General features: G+C 57.9%; 7 protein-coding genes across 7 annotated transcripts; 2 read left to right on the forward strand and 5 right to left on the reverse strand.

The window, feature by feature from the left end:
- Positions 1-811: 811 nt before the first annotated feature.
- Positions 812-2,188, reverse strand: CcaverHIS019_0200150 (uncharacterized protein; the record flags this gene model as incomplete). The annotated part of the gene is made up of 4 exons (XM_060596980.1): positions 812-959; positions 1,204-1,725; positions 1,759-1,961; positions 1,994-2,188. The coding sequence occupies 4 exons, from the start codon at positions 2,186-2,188 to the stop codon at positions 812-814; spliced, it is 1,068 nt and encodes a 355-aa protein (XP_060453919.1).
- Positions 2,189-2,533: 345 nt separating this feature from the next.
- On the reverse strand, positions 2,534-4,485 carry CcaverHIS019_0200160 (uncharacterized protein; the record flags this gene model as incomplete). Its single annotated transcript, XM_060596981.1, has 7 exons — positions 2,534-2,769; positions 2,806-3,024; positions 3,057-3,651; positions 3,702-3,977; positions 4,048-4,139; positions 4,208-4,339; positions 4,431-4,485. The coding sequence occupies 7 exons, from the start codon at positions 4,483-4,485 to the stop codon at positions 2,534-2,536; spliced, it is 1,605 nt and encodes a 534-aa protein (XP_060453920.1).
- Positions 4,486-5,389: 904 nt separating this feature from the next.
- Positions 5,390-6,116, forward strand: CcaverHIS019_0200170 (uncharacterized protein; the record flags this gene model as incomplete). The annotated part of the gene is made up of 4 exons (XM_060596982.1): positions 5,390-5,425; positions 5,478-5,696; positions 5,734-6,005; positions 6,053-6,116. 4 exons carry the CDS (start codon positions 5,390-5,392, stop codon positions 6,114-6,116), a joined length of 591 nt encoding a protein of 196 aa, XP_060453921.1.
- A 2,181-nt stretch (positions 6,117-8,297) lies between these two features.
- Positions 8,298-11,549, forward strand: CcaverHIS019_0200180 (uncharacterized protein; the record flags this gene model as incomplete). The annotated part of the gene is made up of 1 exon (XM_060596983.1): positions 8,298-11,549. One exon carries the CDS (start codon positions 8,298-8,300, stop codon positions 11,547-11,549), a length of 3,252 nt encoding a protein of 1,083 aa, XP_060453922.1.
- A 411-nt stretch (positions 11,550-11,960) lies between these two features.
- On the reverse strand, positions 11,961-13,874 carry CcaverHIS019_0200190 (uncharacterized protein; the record flags this gene model as incomplete). The annotated part of the gene is made up of 1 exon (XM_060596984.1): positions 11,961-13,874. The coding sequence occupies one exon, from the start codon at positions 13,872-13,874 to the stop codon at positions 11,961-11,963; it is 1,914 nt and encodes a 637-aa protein (XP_060453923.1).
- A 738-nt stretch (positions 13,875-14,612) lies between these two features.
- CcaverHIS019_0200200 (uncharacterized protein) lies at positions 14,613-15,364 on the reverse strand (the record flags this gene model as incomplete). Its single annotated transcript, XM_060596985.1, has 2 exons — positions 14,613-15,167; positions 15,203-15,364. The coding sequence occupies 2 exons, from the start codon at positions 15,362-15,364 to the stop codon at positions 14,613-14,615; spliced, it is 717 nt and encodes a 238-aa protein (XP_060453924.1).
- A 646-nt stretch (positions 15,365-16,010) lies between these two features.
- Positions 16,011-17,025, reverse strand: CcaverHIS019_0200210 (uncharacterized protein; the record flags this gene model as incomplete). The annotated part of the gene is made up of 2 exons (XM_060596986.1): positions 16,011-16,933; positions 16,989-17,025. 2 exons carry the CDS (start codon positions 17,023-17,025, stop codon positions 16,011-16,013), a joined length of 960 nt encoding a protein of 319 aa, XP_060453925.1.
- Between the last annotated feature and the right edge of the window lie 422 nt (positions 17,026-17,447).

Raw genomic sequence — 17,447 nt, forward strand, 5'->3', positions numbered from 1 at the left:
TGTGGCATGGCTGCCAGAACTGATAGAAGACGCTCTGTATCTCCCTCTTCCTCCTCCTTGATACTGCCTCGGAGCTCAAGATCGACAAGATGAATGAGCGGTTACTCGCTCAGTATGTAGGAATGAAGCAATGAGGGTCTGGTCCGTCCAAGTCTCGTCCTACACGTATGAAATTACTTACGAGGCTTCGGCGTCACAAAGACTGTTGAATTAGGGCGCACCCATCCTTCGAGTCCAGAAGAATTCGCCCAGTGTCCCTGTAAGAAGAGCACAGCAACCATTCAAGGAGTGCACGTCGGAGCGCACCACACCACTCGAGTGAAGGTCAAGCCCTCCGTGATTGGGTCGACAATGTCAGGTTAAACAGACATACAGAATGTACAGCAACACGAGGCGCTAGGCCGTAAGAAGCAACAAGACCCCAGCCGACGCCACCAATGCTGGACTCGACAGCATTTTCCGTGCAACCCGGAGAGTGCGAGGAGAATGACAGCGACCGTGAGGATTGGAGAGGGCTCCTGGTGACCTATAAAGACGCTCTCCGTCTCATCCCAACTTCCTATCAAAACAACTCTATTGCCTCTTCCCTCTCCTCTTCTCTCAACTCTCCCAACCAACTTGGCCAAGTCAGTCGCTTCTCCGCAATACAAACCACCCTCGTTCTGCCCTACCCATCCCGCCTTCAACGCTGACCACAGCGCCCAACCCATAGTAATCATGAAGCTCTCGCTGGTTCCCTTCATCGCCTTCCTGGCTGCTCCCGGCGTTGCCGACGACTGAGCGTGCAACGGCAACTGAAGAGACGGCGGCCTTAAACGCCTTCGTCACTTTCAACGGATACTGCGAGGACCGTCGGGGCCAGTGCTTCCTCGACGCCCTCCGCAGCCGCAGCCTCACCGTCCACAACTGACAGTGCTGGAAGCGCGGCGACGGTAAGTGGCAGGTCGACTTTAGTACCACTGCGGGCGTCGCGTGGTCGGCCAACAAGGCCATCGAGGGAGTCACCCACAACTGGCGTGGCTGCTGACCCAACCAGTAAGCGTAACCGCTCGCGCTCAACTGCAGCCCACGCCAGAGGAGGTCAAGATCAATTCAAGGACGGAGTTGTGAGTAGCTTAGTTGGAGATGAAGTAGTCAAGGTGCTCTGGGCCCAGGTCCTCGTCCACGTCTTCATCAATACTCGGCTCGTCCGATTCTACTCACCCCTCGCTCAGGCCCCAGCGCCAGAGCCACTCGGCGGCTTTAGATACCATTTCGGGCGTCACGACATGTCCGAAATCTGGCTGAATGTCGCGGACAATGTGGCCCTCGGGAGCTTGTGCCTGGATGCGCGGGAACCACTCATGACCCAGCGTGTAGTGGATGACGCGATCCACTTCGCCGTGTAGAGCGAGGATCTTGGCGTCGGCGTACACTCCCGGCTCGCTTGGTGTGAAGAAGTACTCGGCGATTGCTGGGGGAGTGACAGGAACAGAGCCGTACCTGTCGACCAGGGAGAGGAAGCTGCCAAGCGTCTCGCTGGGCGTGCTGATGATGGGTACTGCGACCTTGATGCGCGGGTCCTCGCGCACGAGTCGCCAAGTGATATGTCCGCCGAGGCTGATGCCTACGCTCATAAAGTCGGTGACGGTACGCTCCTCGTGAGGGAATAGGAATGCCGGAAGCAAGTCCATCACGAGCTGCTGGTCCTGCTTCCCTCCTTTGAGCTGCGTCGCCATGTGGAGCCTGCCGTCAGCGCTGTTGGTATTTGGCGCTCACAATCGCTTCGGGTTGTTGTCGAAACGCAGCCCGTCCTTGTTGTTCCGCCGTTGCCCGTGATTCCGTTGGTCGAGCGTTACAACAAGGAGGTCGTGCGTCTTCCGTCTCCCACTCTCGCGCCCAAGGCGAGCTACTTCGCCGATGATCCCGCTCGCCATCAAGTCGAGCTGTGATGCCTTGTTGGCCCATCCGTGTCCAATTATCTGCATCAGATCACGCCAGGGAGAACACTCACAGCAATAGAAATCGGCAGCTTGCTCCCAGCAATCTCGTCCAGCCCGAAGACGTGCACGTACAAGTCTAGCATGCCGATGTTGTGCATGGACGCGGGCGGGTGGCCGAGGTGGAGATTGTCAAAGTCCATGGCATGTGCAGGATCCATGTAATGCGCCTTGCGCGCTTCGGGCGCTGTGATGCCCTTGTCCGCCATCTTATCTTGTCGTTGAGAAGAGATTTGTGGTTGAGAAAGAAGTCTGGATCGCGACGGGAGGAGTGCAATGATTACAAGGTGGGACCAGCCGCCATGCCGGGCATGACCGATAACCGGGTTATTCGGTCATCCGCGAAACCCGAGTGGTGGGCAACCCCAATCTCCGACGACCAAAGCGCGTGCGCTGCATTCACGCAACGCAACACGCAGCGTGAAACGGCACAATAACTCATAATACATGGATGGACAAAACGTACACCGTACACGCAGCAATCCACTGACGAGGCGGGGACCATTAATTAACCTAGGCCAGATCAATCCTGATCTGTTTCTACCAATCTACTTCTAGAGAAAGCGGCCCTCCTCCTGCGCCACCTTGTCGTCAAGTTTTTCACCAGGCGTCCCAGCGGCCGCATAGCGCTGGACGCCGTCGTGGCTGTTGATTGGTGTGGGGCCGTCGAGGCTGTCTGCCCCGCGGTCCTTTTCGCGACCTCCTGGAATGACGTCGTGGACTGCTTCGTCGACAAGGGCGCCGTACGCAGGCCAGATCTTGTTTAGGGGAAGGTACACGACGGTTACGACTGCTCGTCAGCTCATCGTCGGGGTGTGCAACTCACTGAAGTATGCCACAAGGTTGGAGACCATGTAGAGATACTTGATGTTACCAATGTAAATGTCGGGGTTGATCGCGTGGATCATACCAGGGAGGTTGGGGGCAACGGCAACCGCGAGCGCAACGTACGCGCGCCAGTTCCAGCCCTTGGTGAAACTGTAGATGCCGCGGGGCTGGTACAGCTCGTAGATGTCGAGCTTCCCGCCCTTGACAAAGTAAAAGTCTATCATCAGCCTAGCCATCAAACGAACTCACCAAGCACCATCAGCCAGGCAATCGGAGCGAGAACAATCGAGTACGTGGCCATAAAGGTGAGGAAGTTGGCAGCCGAGTCAAGGACCTTCCAGGGAACAAAGCCCCAGACGCCAATGGTGATTGCGATAAACTGACCACGGCGAATGTTGACGTACTTGGGCGCCAGAGAGCAAATGTCGTTGGCAGCCGAGATCGAGTTGGCAGTGATGTTGGTCGTGACGTTGGACAGTGCCCAGGTGAGAGCTCCAAGGAACATGGCGGCACGGCCACCAGGAGAAGTGTCCCATTTGGCGAGAATGTCGTACGGCTGGTACAGCTCCTCGTTGTACACGGCGTATGCACAAGTGGCTGAAATGGCAGCAAAGATGGAGACGATAGTGTTGATGATGGGGAAGGCGAACAGCTGGATCCAGTTGGCGCCCGGACTCTTGCAGTAACGAGAAAAGTCACCAATGTTGACAGAGAGAGTCGCCCAAGTGCCCTGCACGGCAGTGACAGAGGTCATGAAAGCGATGAAACGAGCAGAGCCGCTGGGGACACGGTTGCGACCGCCGCGGAGGAGAGGGCCAGCCTGAGGACCGGCAATCTTGACAGCCTATATGTCAGTGTTTGCCAATCTAACGACTCTGCCGCAGGAGAACCTACCCAGATAAGAGTTCCGATGGCGACGATAGGAACAATGACGGCCTTGACGTTGAACACCCACTTGAGCTTGCTGGGGTGGATGAAGATGAATGGCAGCTGGAGGAGCCAGAAAAGGAAGAACGAGAGAAAGTCGGATGACGTCGCGCCCTGGCTAACGGGGACGCGGTTGGCAAAGTGCTTGTACTGAGGCCAGATGGCGGCGATCATGAGGGTCACAAATTGGCCGCCCGACCACGAGTTGATCGAGAGCCAGAAGCACGCGATAACGCAGCGGGACTGGGGTCAGCATGTTCCATATTATCTGCTGGTGCTGTTACAGAAAGCCCAGGCCAGCAGGCCCACTCACAAACACAACAAACTTGCTACCCCAGTACCCAAAGGTCGCACGCGTGGTGACGGCAAAGGGCGTGTGCACGGTCGCACCGATAATACCGTTGGCTGTGTTGCGTCAGCCACTGCACGGCGTGGGCTTTCGCCCCACCGGGGAAAATTTCAGCCAGACGTACCAGTGATGACCACGGCAACGAAGAGGGAGCCAAGGAAGACGGCCAGACACGACTCCCACCATGTCAGGCCGAGCGTGACAAAGGAGGCGACAGTGGCCCATGAGGCGGGGTATAAGAGATCACACGCCCAATCTGTTTCTCGTCAGCCGTCTGGCCCTGGCGCAATGTGCGATGCGATGGCATGATGGAGGACGCCATGTCTGCATCACAGCCAAACACCCACAAGTAAAGAATGTCATGCTGGTCCAGGTGCGGTGCTTGTCGGGCGACGGGTCCATGTCTGCCTGTCAGCATGGTCGTCGATGCCGTCCACTTGCCCTTGTTGGACCAGACATGATCGGGCGCGATGCACGAGTCCTCTTTTGGCAGGAGCAAAGAATACTTCTTCATGTTGGGCGACGTAGCGAGTGATGGTCGGTGTAGGGAGAGAGGGCGAGCACGGCTCAATAACGTTTTTTTGAATGCGTGTAATGTGTAGAGAAACGATCTGCCCAGCTGAGAGATAGCGCGATAGCTGGTGGTGGGTTATCTTAGCAGACAATAATTTGTGGTCTTGTGCAGCTTGTGGAACTTGTGGACCTTGCCCTGACCCGCAGCTCTGGAGCACGAGAGCACAGGCACAAGGCGAGGTATGGCGGCCCAACAACCTGCTGACCTTGTTGTCTCCTAATGCTTGACGAAAATCCTCAAATCTCCCACATGTCGCGGACGGACATTGCCGACTTGGTCCTCTTAGGCCGACCCTGGGCCTGCCTGGGTCAGCCGATCAGAGAAGTGTTTTACAGGTTTTACAGGGTGCCGAGCGTGCCTGGGGTTGATTTCTCCGGCTGGGCGGTGGCTGATGTCGAGTTCTCGTCCTGCTGAGATGTGGTCAGATGGCCATCTGGTCATTTCTGGCCCATGTGCCACTCTTGGACTCATTACAAAAGTTGCCAATCATTAGATCATTAAATCCTTAGAACAGACGGAAGCAAAACCATGCGGCTGACTTTTATCAATCTCTGGAAATAATGGTGTGTATTTGATTCGACTGGGTCTGGGACCTCCACTTCCGAGTATCCGTGTATCCGAGTATCCAGTTGACCGAGAGTAACCGGTCCCGATCCGCCTTGTCATACCCCACCCGATACATTATCCCCGTGCATCTCTATCTCTCTCCCTCTCTCTCTCAACCGCCCCATAATGAAGGTCCTCCTGCTTTCTGGTGACTTTATCGAGGTTGGTCCCCCCTATCGCCCTAGAAGCGGGACAGCCTCCCCACTGACTCCAGGACTACGAGCTCTACGCTCCTCTCCAGGCCCTCGAGATGCTGGGCATCGACGTCCACATTGTCTGCCCAGACAAGAAGGTCGGTGAAGAGATCCAGACCGCACTCCACATTCTTGAGCCAGGCCGCCAAACCTACTCTGAGAAGCCCGGTCACCCCTTCAACATCACTCACGACTTTGCCGAGGAGACCAAGAGCCTCGACAAGTACGCGGGCCTCATCGTGAGCTGATGCTGTGCCATTCATCTACTGACATCAGGTACCCGGCGGTCGTTTCCCCGAGTATCAGAGGTATGACAAGCGGGTACTTGATGTCATTCGCTTCTTCATGAGCCAGAACAAGCCCGTTGCCGCCCTCTGCCATGGCCTGCAGCTCCTTGCCGCTGCCGGGGTGCTCAAGGGCCGCTCGTGCTCTGCGTTCCCCATGTGCCAGCTTGATGTCGAGGGCGGTGGTGGCAAGTACGTCGACTACGAGGCGTTCTCCAAGAATGCCTACGTCGACGGCAACCTCGTGTCGGCACCAGCTTACCCGTGAGTATCTCGCCGCAATCAAGTTACCAGACCACAGCTGACTCCAGTGCCATCGGAGTGTGGCTGAAGGAGTTTATCAAGCTCCTCGGTGTCAAAGTCCAGCTTCCCTGAGCGATAGAAAGCAATGAAGAAGGGTGTGAGGTGTGATGCGGCGAGTTAGGGTGCGGCACGCACGAGGGCGATACCAGGGCAAATCATTGGGACCAAGCTCGAACCACATCCAATGTTGTCCGTGCCTCCTCCACTAACAAGTCTTCAGCTGGTTGCCAAGTCACTCACCGATAGAAAGAGAGCGCCATCTCCGACGCAAGCGGTCCACGGCCTCGTTGAGGTCCTTTCTCCTCTTGCTGTCATCCTTACAATGTCCATTGTCCACTTCATCAAATTCACATTCGTAACGGCGCAACCCCATCCCCACTCCCGGCCTCACTGTGATCAAGAGGGTTCGCACCGGGCTCCGCTGTAATCACGCGGTGTCGCACATCACATGCGGGCTGATGTCCATGTAAACCCAGCATAGTACTTCACCAAACTGATTACATCCCTCCCATCCTCGCTGTCCCGACAATCGCGCAATGGATCTCCTCCATGCGACCCTCCGTGGCCAACCACATCCAGGCGGCACGCCCTACCTGGAGCTGACTCTCGAGTAAGCATCTCGTCGGTCTGAGCTGATACCAGACGCCTTATCCCAGAGCTCCGCGACCCACCTCTCCCTCTCACGGAGGCGAATTTGGCGTGCGTCGGAACTCAAACACCACTGACAGTAGCCTACAAACAGGGGCTCCCTTCCCTCCCCAACCTTGGAGCCCGACGGATGCTGCCACTTACACACGCGCACAGTGCTATCTCAGCACCTTCGCGGTCGATACGTGGCGCCAGAAGGTTGCGCATCGTCGCACGGAGAGTGAAGTGTCGATTCTCTCTGCGGGCGAGCTGTATGCCCTGGAGGGAGTCGACAGCCGTCGACCAAACCCGCCTCTCGGAGCAACTGAGCCAGATGATACGATACAAGACGTTGGGCATCCCGCATATCCCATTGTCTCGCCCAACCCAACGGCCACCTCTCCTTCGGCCCAAAAGGAGGCCTCGACACCGTCTTCCACTCGGTTGCCTAGTATATCCAGAGCCGACTATCCCACGCCGCCCACCCTGGCCGGCTCGCCATCCAACGCCTCCCCATCGCCGACTCCCCAATCCCTCCCATCCTCCGCGTCCAACTCACGCCTGCTTGACCAACTCGTAGAACTCCGGGCGCGAGCCGAAATCTCCGAGACTCGTGCACGCTACTTTGAGGTCGCGCTCGTACAAACTGCCGTGGCCTTGGAAACCAAGCGCACATCGAGTTCGAGACGGAAACGTGCGGAGAGTCTTACTGCCGAACAAGATAGGCGGCCAGGCAAACGGGTTCGGCTGGCCTCCAAAAGATACGCATCACAGACCCGCGTCTCACGCCCAGGCGGTTCATCTGCGGGTGGTCCAGGCTCCGCAACATCTTCTAGTTCCTCGGCGACCAAACCACCTCGACAAGAGGTAGTAGCCTGTGCATGGCAATTCCTCGCTAACCATGCTGACGCTCCTCCGCAGAGCCCAGCGGAGGTGCATGCTGGTATGGCCCGCATAGCACAACTGTATCCGTCGGCGATTCCTCGTCCAGCAGGTGCTGTCGTGGATGCTAGACCCGCCAAGCAACCTCCAGATCCAGAATGATCGCGTACCGCCTTCACCCGAACAGTGACTCGACAGTCCATCACGCCAACCAATCCCGCTTTGTCGTCCGCTATGCATCACTGAACCCTGCACCCTAATCTTGCGATGAGTCTGCTCCGCGCTGCAACTGAAACGCAGGTTGGCCGGGACAATTGTCTCTGCCCGCCAATATCGAGCAAGAGTCACCACAATGGACGTTGTTGACGCGTCTCGTGATTGTCATTTGGGCCGTGATTACCCTGGAACAGGCCGTGATCACTCGAGACGAGGAGAGCAAAGCCATGAATCAGTGGATGGGAGACAATGGACCGGTGCCGCTGATGCCATCATACATCACTGACTGGGATACAACGGGATTGTCGACTTGGCTTGTCAGCCGGCCGCTGGGGCAGAGACGTTACCAGTCGGTGCTGCTGTCGCCCGCTGGTGCACAGCAGAGACGTAGGGAGGAGCTTCCCCACCATCACGGTCTCGTTGAGAGGTATAAATCACGTTGCGAAATCGTCGCTTGAGTCCCCACCGACCACAACACTCATCTCGCTCCAAACAACAACACCTCACCAACTTTCAACTGCAGCTACCATGGACGATCCGGGTAAGCCACGCCGTCTCGTCAACACGCCTCCTCCGGGTAAATTTCGACCCATATATCTTGACTCAGTCGACTCTGAGAGTGCCGAGGAGTCCGAATACCGCACGGATGAAGATGGCGACTACGAAGTTGACTCATCTCGGATGAACCCAACTCTCACCAACACCAGCGCCACCCCACGCGCCCACACCTTGCGTCCCACCCTGACCTTGGCTCCCAACCGCAGGCTCCAACTTCTTACCGACTACCACCAGGAGAACCAGCACTACACCACGCTCCATGAACTCGTCAAGGCCTTCAACCGTATCCGCCCTATCTGGTTCAACCAGCTTCCTCCTCGCCTCGACGTCGCCCCAGCTTCCACATTCGTGCACCGAGCCCCAACGGCGCGCGAACTCGCAGCGCAGGACCCGGGCCCTGCCGCGGTGGCCATGGCGGCGCGAGCGGACATGCTGGATGTCCTTGTGGCGGAGGTTGCGCAGTCATATCGCGTGATGCTCCGCTTTGTCACAGACGTCCAAACGGGAACCGTTGACCATGCAACTCTTGGCCGCCTCGTGGAAGCTCAGTACGCCCGAGGTGTGCTTCCGTTCACAGCTGCTTCATCCGCCTCAGAGTCTGAAGACGAAGAGGACAACTCTTCCGAGATCCAGAAGAGTCCGAGTCCCGAGACCGTTGAACCCTCGCCAGTCGTCTGGTCCTTCTCACCGATGGCATTGCCACCCTCCCAACAACAGCCGCACTTGATGGACGAGTCGTACGACGATGACGACGAGGCCCTTCGTCTGCTGCCTACTATCGCGCAGGCTCGTCGCATGTCTACACCAGTTCTTCCGATTGGTCCCGACCTGTCCCCATCGAGTCAGATGGCGCTGGCGCTGAGCGAGGTCGACAGCGGCCTGCTGCCGCTAGGCCCCTCGCTTCCTCCACCCCAGTTCAACGGTGGCGTTTGGTTCGACAATCCTTACCAGCTGGCTCCCCTGTGGGCCACGCCACCAGCCGTCTTTCCGGGACGATCGCCAAGCCCGGTGGGTTCCCAGTTGTCGATGAGCAGCCCAACTTACCTCACATGGGAGACCCCCCGGCCTACCCTGCAATACAACTATGAGCCGATTATTCCGTTCTCGACCAGTAGCGCCTCAGCGACGCCTACTATTCCTCCGCGCTGCTTCGAAACCGCGCCGGTCGCCAACCCCGAGCCCCTCCGTCCAGCGACAAACAGGCTCGGCCAGGTCAGCGCTCCTCCTCCCCACCCAACGGCTGGGACCACGATTGCCCCCATACCGGTCCCTGTACCCAACACACCGCGCAGCACCGCCCGCAACATCACCTACGGCCCACCCGTGAACCTAGATACGCCCGAACAGTTTCGAGCTAGGCACGAGTTCAACCTCAAGGCGAGCGAAGTTTTCGCCGAGTATGTGCTCCGCAACAAGGCCGCAGCTGAGCTAGAGGAAGAACTCTGTGCTTGCCGCCAGCAGGAGGGAGCGGCGCTAGTTCTGGGCCAGGCCCCGCGTGACCGGCCGAAGCTCGAGGACAACGTGATCGCAACAAGTCTCCTCGCACAGCCCCCTTTGGTTGAGCCACCCCCGACCATTGCTCATCAAGCTCCATCCCGCATGCCAGCACCCATGCCGATAGCGGAAAGCTCCAAAACTGGCGCCAAAGAGATCGTCCGGCCTCTGCCAGGGGGGACCCACGAGTCCTATACCCCTGCCCCAGGTAATAGTGGCTGGGGTGGAGTTCGTCCAATCCAGCCTGCACAGGACTTGCTATCTACCCGACATCTACCTGCGGTACGGCCCACACCTGAGGATGAGTCTGCCAAGACTCGGAAGCGGCGGCAGAGGCCCCGCGTCGTCGGAGGTGCAGGTCCGCCACGTTCATCGTCATCGCCTCCCGAACGCACCTCTGCTCGGTACACACCCGCAGCGCCTGTGGCCCGTCCGGCTCTAGACATAACCCGTGCGAGCCGCGCCCAGTCAGAGGCTCCTCCGAGGCGGTTTTGGGACCCCCGGAATGCCAACGACCGGTCGCCCATCAAGGCCGACAAACCTCCTCAACCTACCCCGAAGGAGATGATAGTGGACGACGGTACCCGGCCTCCTTATCCTGCACAGTTTTGGGCCGTTGGTCAGCCTCGACCAGTTCCCCGGATCGGTTCTAACGCCAATGAGAAGAAACGACCTGCATCACCTGGCACGCAGGAGCCCCCGGCTAAGCGCAAATCGACTCTCTCGCCGAAGCCTGGACCAGCCAGGCGACTGGCTGTCCGTGGTCGCGGACATTCGTCTTCTAGCCGGAGCCTGGAGTTGGACTCATCTCCTCAGAGTGGCCCATCTACAGAGCGTACATCAGTTCCCATCATCAACCCCACGCGCCCTCAGGTTGACCAGCGCCCTCAGGTTGACCAGCGCCCTCAGGTTGACCAGCGCCCTCAGGTTGACCAGCGCCCTCAGGTTGACCAGCGCTTTCCCCCTTCTCCCCGGCAGCGCGTTCCCAATATCGACCTCATGCCAACTGGGGACCGTGTGTCGAGTACCGACCGTGCGATCCTCGGTGACGGCGACCACGACAACCGCAAGGCGTACACGAAGGACAAAAAGGACACACTCCTCGAGCAGACCACGGCGGCTGCTGCAGTCGCCAAGACTGTTGCGGTTGCGCCCGTAGCGCGCTCACGTCGGAGTACTGCCCCACTCGCTCCCTCTGCAGGCATGGCGCCAGGTGCCCGACGCCGACGTCCAGGCCCCTCGACGATTATCGACGTTGGTCGCACCGCCGACTCATTCCAGCCGCCAGAGGCACTTCCCTTCTTCCCTACTACGGCTAGACAGCTCCCCGTGCCATCAGGCCGTTCTACCTCGTCGGCGGGTACGTCACGCCCAACAGTACCCTTTCCCGGTCCCGTCGAGCGCTCAAATGGAGCTGGTCCGACTCGGACTCGCGCGAGCTCCGCGACCCCAGCTCTGCCACCACCTGCCGAAGCCGCAGCCTTTGAGTCCCCTATTAAGCGTCGCTCATCCATACGCATCAAGGAGCGTGACACCAAGAGGCAGCGTACGGACGAGCAACGTACGGAAGAGCAGCGTACTGAGGTGCCACGAACAGAGGAGTCAGACCAACCTGAAGCTGGACCTAGTCGACGTCGCCGCACGAGCTTGATCTCGAAGATCTCGGGCGCGGCAAAGGAGGCGGTAAAGAAAATGGGCAAGAAGGACTACAGGAATAAGCCCATGTAGGGACATATCCTCCAGGACTGCCCCGTCACGCCGTACCTTCAGGCCCCATAGATTTTGTAGACTGACATGGATATTCATTGGATTCGACCAGTTCTGCATGTCAACTTCGCTTACCGTCGTGAGGACTGGGAAATTGGATTCGCTTTAAATAAGTGCATACATGGTAGCTACTGGGGCCACTATATACGTGGGTAGGTGTGGATGGTCCTGTCGATGTGGTCATTCACGCTGGGGATTCTGGTGACGAATGTTCGCTTGGTTGCGTCGTTTGCATTGATGATGAGTGAGTCCTTTCTCTTCCGAGTCCTTTCTCCTCCGAGTTCTTTCTCTTCCCCCGCCTCCCTCTCTTCTTCTTCTCCCACCATCTGTTCTCCCGCCCCCTCGAACTCAACTTCCTCGGAGCGGCGCAGCCTACGAGGCGAAGCGTAACTTGCGCGCCAGGCGGCGCATAGATCCCTCACCAAGCTTGGGTTCCCACTCCGTGATTGCTCCTTCAGCCTCCGTGGTGGATATCTTGTCCCAGCTACCATTGCTGCGGGTTGCTGCGTTAATGTTCGCTGGGGAGCTGCTTGGACCACCCGCACTCTGCTGCTCCAAGACCTCACCCTGTCCTTTGCTCTCAGATGAAGGGCGGCCGAAACGGACAATGAGCGAGCGCCGCTTGGCAAGGTGAGGAACGTTCTCGCCCTTGGGTTTTGTTGACTTGCCCTTCTTGTCCTTTCTCTCGGGCCTGTCCTCGGTGTCGCCCTCGTTGAGGCTCTCGTCGGCGCCGCGCCTGGCGTTTTTCTCTTTGCGGCGATCAAACATCGCGTCAAGACCCTGGAAGAGAGGCTGGATGCCCTTCGGCGACAACGACCGAGGTCCGCGCTTGATGCTGCGGCCCGCCTTCGTCTTATCACTGCCAACGGGGATCGAGTCAGAGGAAGACACACTCTCCGATACTGCGGCTTTCTGCGCGCGGAATGACGAGGAGCTTATCGAGGGCGAGATGGCGGTGACTCCAGTGGGGGCGTGGGGACGGCTTGCGACGGTGGTTTGAGGAGTGCCGGAAGTGTGTCTGTCTTCCCTCAGCGGGAGGGCTTGAGCCACAGGCGTTTCGTGGGGGACGATGTCTTCCTGTCGCGTCCATAGCGCGGCAACATTCGTTCCTTCATTCTCTTGCTCTTCGGACGCGTCCAGTGCCTCGAAGATACCAGGGACCCCGAGCACGCCCAGGAGATTGCGTACCAGCTCCTCCGTTTCCTCACCGACCTCCTCGAAGAGCTGCGAGGCGACAGACTGTAGCTCATCCCGGAGCGCACCAACATGCGACACGCCGCCTCCAGATCGGGCTTGGGTAACAGGTGCCTGGTGAAGGAGAGGTGGTGGCGGAATTCGCCTATGTGGCCAAGGAAACCATAGAATCTCTGTACGCTCAGTCTCCTCCCAAGTGCTGGGAACGTGGTGGTCGAGGGAGGTTGAAGCGAGGTTGTTGCCAATGGCAATGGCGGCCGGGGAATTGTTGCCGTTGAAGGTGGTGATGTCGTCTCCAATGGTGTGCGTAAGGTCGTTATCAATACCGCCTCCCACGGGAGAGCTCGAACTGGGGAAATTAGGGCCTGGTAGCTGTGGGGCGCCGACCATTGCCTCTGCGAGGCTGCTGTTGTCGTGTATCATTAAGCCGCCAGCATGCACAGTGGTAATGCCGCGGGAAGGCGATGAGCCCCTGCGGATATAGGGCAGATTGATCGACGAGGCCGAGTCGCTCGACAGGGAGGGAGTGCCTCCAGTAAAGCGGCGATGGCCTGTCGCCTCCTCCAGTAAGCCGTGGGAATAATTGCCATCATCGCCAACGTCGCTATTGGCAAACGATTTTGGAGTGCCAGGCCTACTGTCGGTCGCTGAGAGGTTTGTGACTCGCAGACGGCGGGAGTTCGGGCCCACCGAGTTCATGTGCTGAACGAACGGGATGTTGTCCCCGTACGTCGGGTTGGAAAGAATGGGCGATGGAGGTTGCTGGTGCAACAAGCTTGGAGGGATGGGAGAGATCCCTCGGTCCACCATCTGCACAGGGGAATCCGCTCGCTCGAGGATGAGTGGCGGCTCTGGGACACGATCCCGAGTGTGGAAGGGCATCCCAAGGCGGATTTGAGACCGAGCCGCAACCCCGCCAGGCTTAGTACCCAGAACCGTACTCAGGTCGCCCAGAATAAGCTGCAGGCGCTCAGCCCGACCGTGGAGGGCACGGATCTGGGTTTCCTCGGGAATGTGGCGGGGAAGCTCGAGCCAGCAGCCCTCGCGGATGTGCGGTGCAATGTGGGGGAATCCCAGGCAAATATCATCCATGTGACTGAAAGACTTGTTGAGCGAAATGTTGATGGCGTCAATTGTTTCTTGAGTTGACCTCTTCCTGGGCTGCCGAGAGATTGCGAGGAGCCGATTGGCGACCTGTTCTGTACCAGGATCAGTTGTTGGGTGGGATCCCTGGTTGGGGTTGAACATCTCGAACCGGGTGGTGGCCACCCACTTAGCGTGAGGAGAGGGCGACCCACTTAGCTTGAGGAGAGCCAATAGGTTGACCTCTAGAGTTAGCAGAGAGCAGCAGATGAGAGGTACTTGGTGTGGGTTGTGGGTTGGGCGACACTTGTGAGAAGCACGGTGAAGTCGGCAGACAAAGGCCTGTGAGAGTCAGAGAGTTGACCCAATGAAGGGTGTCACGAACGAGGTTGGAATAGAGTGAGAAAGCGCCAAGGGACCGTTGATTGATTGCGGCGAAGGACAATTGACGACGCTGGGTTTCCTGGGAGGGGGATTAATGGATGAGAGTTAAGTGGGAAACGAGAGAAGAGTCAAAGTTCAAGTAGACCAATTCTTTGCAAGGTGTATTCGACACATGTATTTATCGTTTCGGTGAATCTCTGTGTTGTGTGAATTGTGGCGTATCTTGCAAAGTACAACTATGTGAGTTGATCAGTCACAAGAGAGACAAAACGCCACAGCGGAACCACGCCGGCTGACATCCATTAAACACTCGGCCGTCAAGCAACAGCCCTACAGCCGTACGCACAAACAGCAACATTATATTTACAAGGCATGTCCGATGTCCTCGTCATGGTGATACACGAAGAGCTGCCCACTAGGCTTGGTAATGGGCTGTTGCGCGCCTGAGCGGGAGATCGTTGGCATGAAATTCCCATCCCACGCATCCCCAACGCGGCGGGCGGAATGAGGAGGGAGGGAAACAACAGGGCGTGGGGTGTAGACGCCGACATGGCTGGGGTTGGTGTGCCAGGGCGAGTTGCGTGGAGGAACTGGTGGGCGCAGAGTCACGTAGTGCGGCGCCAGAAAGCGATGATCCTCTTGGGCAAAGTTGGGCTGTGTGGCTGGGAACTGGCTTGTAGCTGTGGCGCCAAGGGAGGATGAGCGTTCGGGAACTTGAAACTCTTCAAGGGAGGCGGTGACGGTACGTTCACATAGCGCTGGGCTGTTGACGGGCGGTGTGACCTTGATCTCAGGGCTGGCGTTGGTGACATTGGTGGTGACGTGGGAAGTTTCGATGAGATTGCTGGCTGCAGCCGCGGGAACTGAAGAGATTGAACCCAGGCTGCTTTCCGAGCGATCCGCTGCGCTCTTCGTCATCTATTGTTAGTCGCCCCAATTACACATTCCCATACCTTGTAGTTGCGTGGCGAGGATATGAGAGCGCGATTGAACGTCGGCTTTGGGAGGGTGAGGGTGGTGCGGGCGCGGTTAGCCAGCAGGAGCGGGCGGAGATGCTGCCGCTGAGCGCGATTTGGCGATGGTGAGCGCGGCTTGGGGGAGCCCGGGACGCGCATGGTGAACGGTGTGGAGCGCAGAATAAAGACATGATGGGTATTTTCATTGTTCCATGTTGATTCTGTGGTTGGGAGCCAGCCCAACTGGAGATCAGCGAGATCAACGGGCACCTGTTGTCAAGGTCAACATGAGAAGCGTTTACTCTCTGTAGCCTTGTTACTCTCAAAGTACGCCCTTTGTATGCTGCAGCGTAACAGTACCCATTTTCCTCCCATACTTGGTCTCCGTCAACAGAAGAATCCATCGCAGAGATCGCCACAAAATCAGTTTGGGGGTGAGGTCGCTGCTTTATATACAGACTACCGCACAAGTGTTCATCGAAGGATTTTGGGGCGTGTAGCTCAGTTGGTAGAGCGTGTCATTAGCATGACGTCATTCTTAATCGAATGTGCGGTTTATTTGGTATTGACAAGGTCTTTGGTTCGATTCCTAACCCGTCCAGTTCTTCAATCTTTTGCTTTTTACTGGGGCATATGGCGTCCCGAGCTGGGGATGACTGACCTCTGTCGACTCCAATTGCCAAGCTTGTCGACTGTAGACTTTACCCACAGAGACAACCTTTGTACATATAATAGGCATGATTATCGTATACTATGTTACACTTGTGCGGCCGAGACGATAGGAAGCGGATCAACCCAACTACAGCTAGATGTACGTGAACAGTGGTCTGCTGGCTCTGCGCGAGCACGTCACGAGAGGGCCCCGAAAGTCAGGTGGAAGCGAGGGCCTACATTTTACTGGGGGAACCGAAAAGTCGATGCAGGGGAGCAGCTGCGAGTCTGGGCGGGATGCTTCGCGTTCACCGTTGAGCGGAGCCAGCTTGGTGTAGGTCGCCGTCTCCGAAGGGGTGGCCATCAATGCGATCTTGGCGACAGCTACACGGAGGTTGACGTCATTGACAGTGACGTCGTCGGCCGCAGCCAGGACGGCGGGGAGAAGAGGTTCGGAAGGAGGCACTTGGAGAATGACGCGGGAGATGCGGCTTGTGTTGCGGTGGTGGCTTGGGGGCCAAGCGGGCCAAGCGGGCTCAAGTTGGGTTGGCAAAGTGTCAGGCACGATAAACTTTGGGTCATAGACGCTAGTTCGGCGGCAACCAGCACGGCGAGAGAGGGAACGGATGCGTTCAAGACTGCCTGACGAGAGGGTGCGGACATGGGTAACACTGTTCTTCATGACGCGTCGGAGCAGGCTCTTCTCCCTGTCGGGATAAGTGGAGCATGTTTTGGAGAGGGTGGAGAGGGTGTGGGTCCAAGTGTCCTGTCGAGTCTGTTCGTAGTTTGAGAAGCGGAACTGCTCCGGGAGAGGGTGACGGCGGTCAGCCTGTGCGGGGACTTCAAGGCTGGGGAGGGGACGCAAGGGGCGTGTGGGTTTGTCGGCCGGAGAGTAGGTGAACGTCGAAGAGACAACTGGGACAGGTGACACGGAGCTCAGTTCGCTTGCCTCGGGCACAGTGGGGAAGGCCAGCTTTGGGGCAGCGGGGTACTTGCCGCGACTGAGGCTCTCGACAGCAGTCATGCCGCTCCACGACGTGCTCCGCGAAAGCGCAGAAGTCGCAGTGGTGACAGTGTCTGCAGTAAGCATTTGTGAGAGAGGACATGGCCGAGAGGAGGGGTGCCTACTCACCGTAGCTGGAACCGCTGGAGCGGGTCGTGTGGTACATGGTTGGGCAATGGAGAAAGCTGAACCACCTGCTGGCTTTAAGTTTGTCCAGAAGCTTGAAGCCTTGCCTTGGCTTGGCGGGTGGGCTGTGCTGAACCAGAGTTTGACATTGCAGTTCCAGGCATTTGGCCCGCGACCCACAGAGAGTTTGGACCGTTGGAGTCGTGGAAAACTGCACAGAGCCAGCAGAAGTGTGCAGAGGAAGAAGCAATGTCTTGATGCCCGGAAGTGCATAAACATTCGCGGGCGTGAGCAGAGGAATTTGGGGGGGTCAAAGAGAGTGACAAGCCTATGAGGGCGTGCACATGACTGGCCCAGTCATGCTGTCACGCTAGTAACCTTGAAGCGCCACCACGAGTCAGTGCATGGCCCTTCCAGGCCTGCTCAGAGTCAAGGCTGTTCTACTGGATGTCGGACTGTGAC

The sequence above is a fragment of the Cutaneotrichosporon cavernicola genome (genome assembly GCF_030864355.1).
Source record: "Cutaneotrichosporon cavernicola HIS019 DNA, chromosome: 2".
In the NCBI taxonomy this organism is placed as follows: domain Eukaryota; kingdom Fungi; phylum Basidiomycota; class Tremellomycetes; order Trichosporonales; family Trichosporonaceae; genus Cutaneotrichosporon; species Cutaneotrichosporon cavernicola.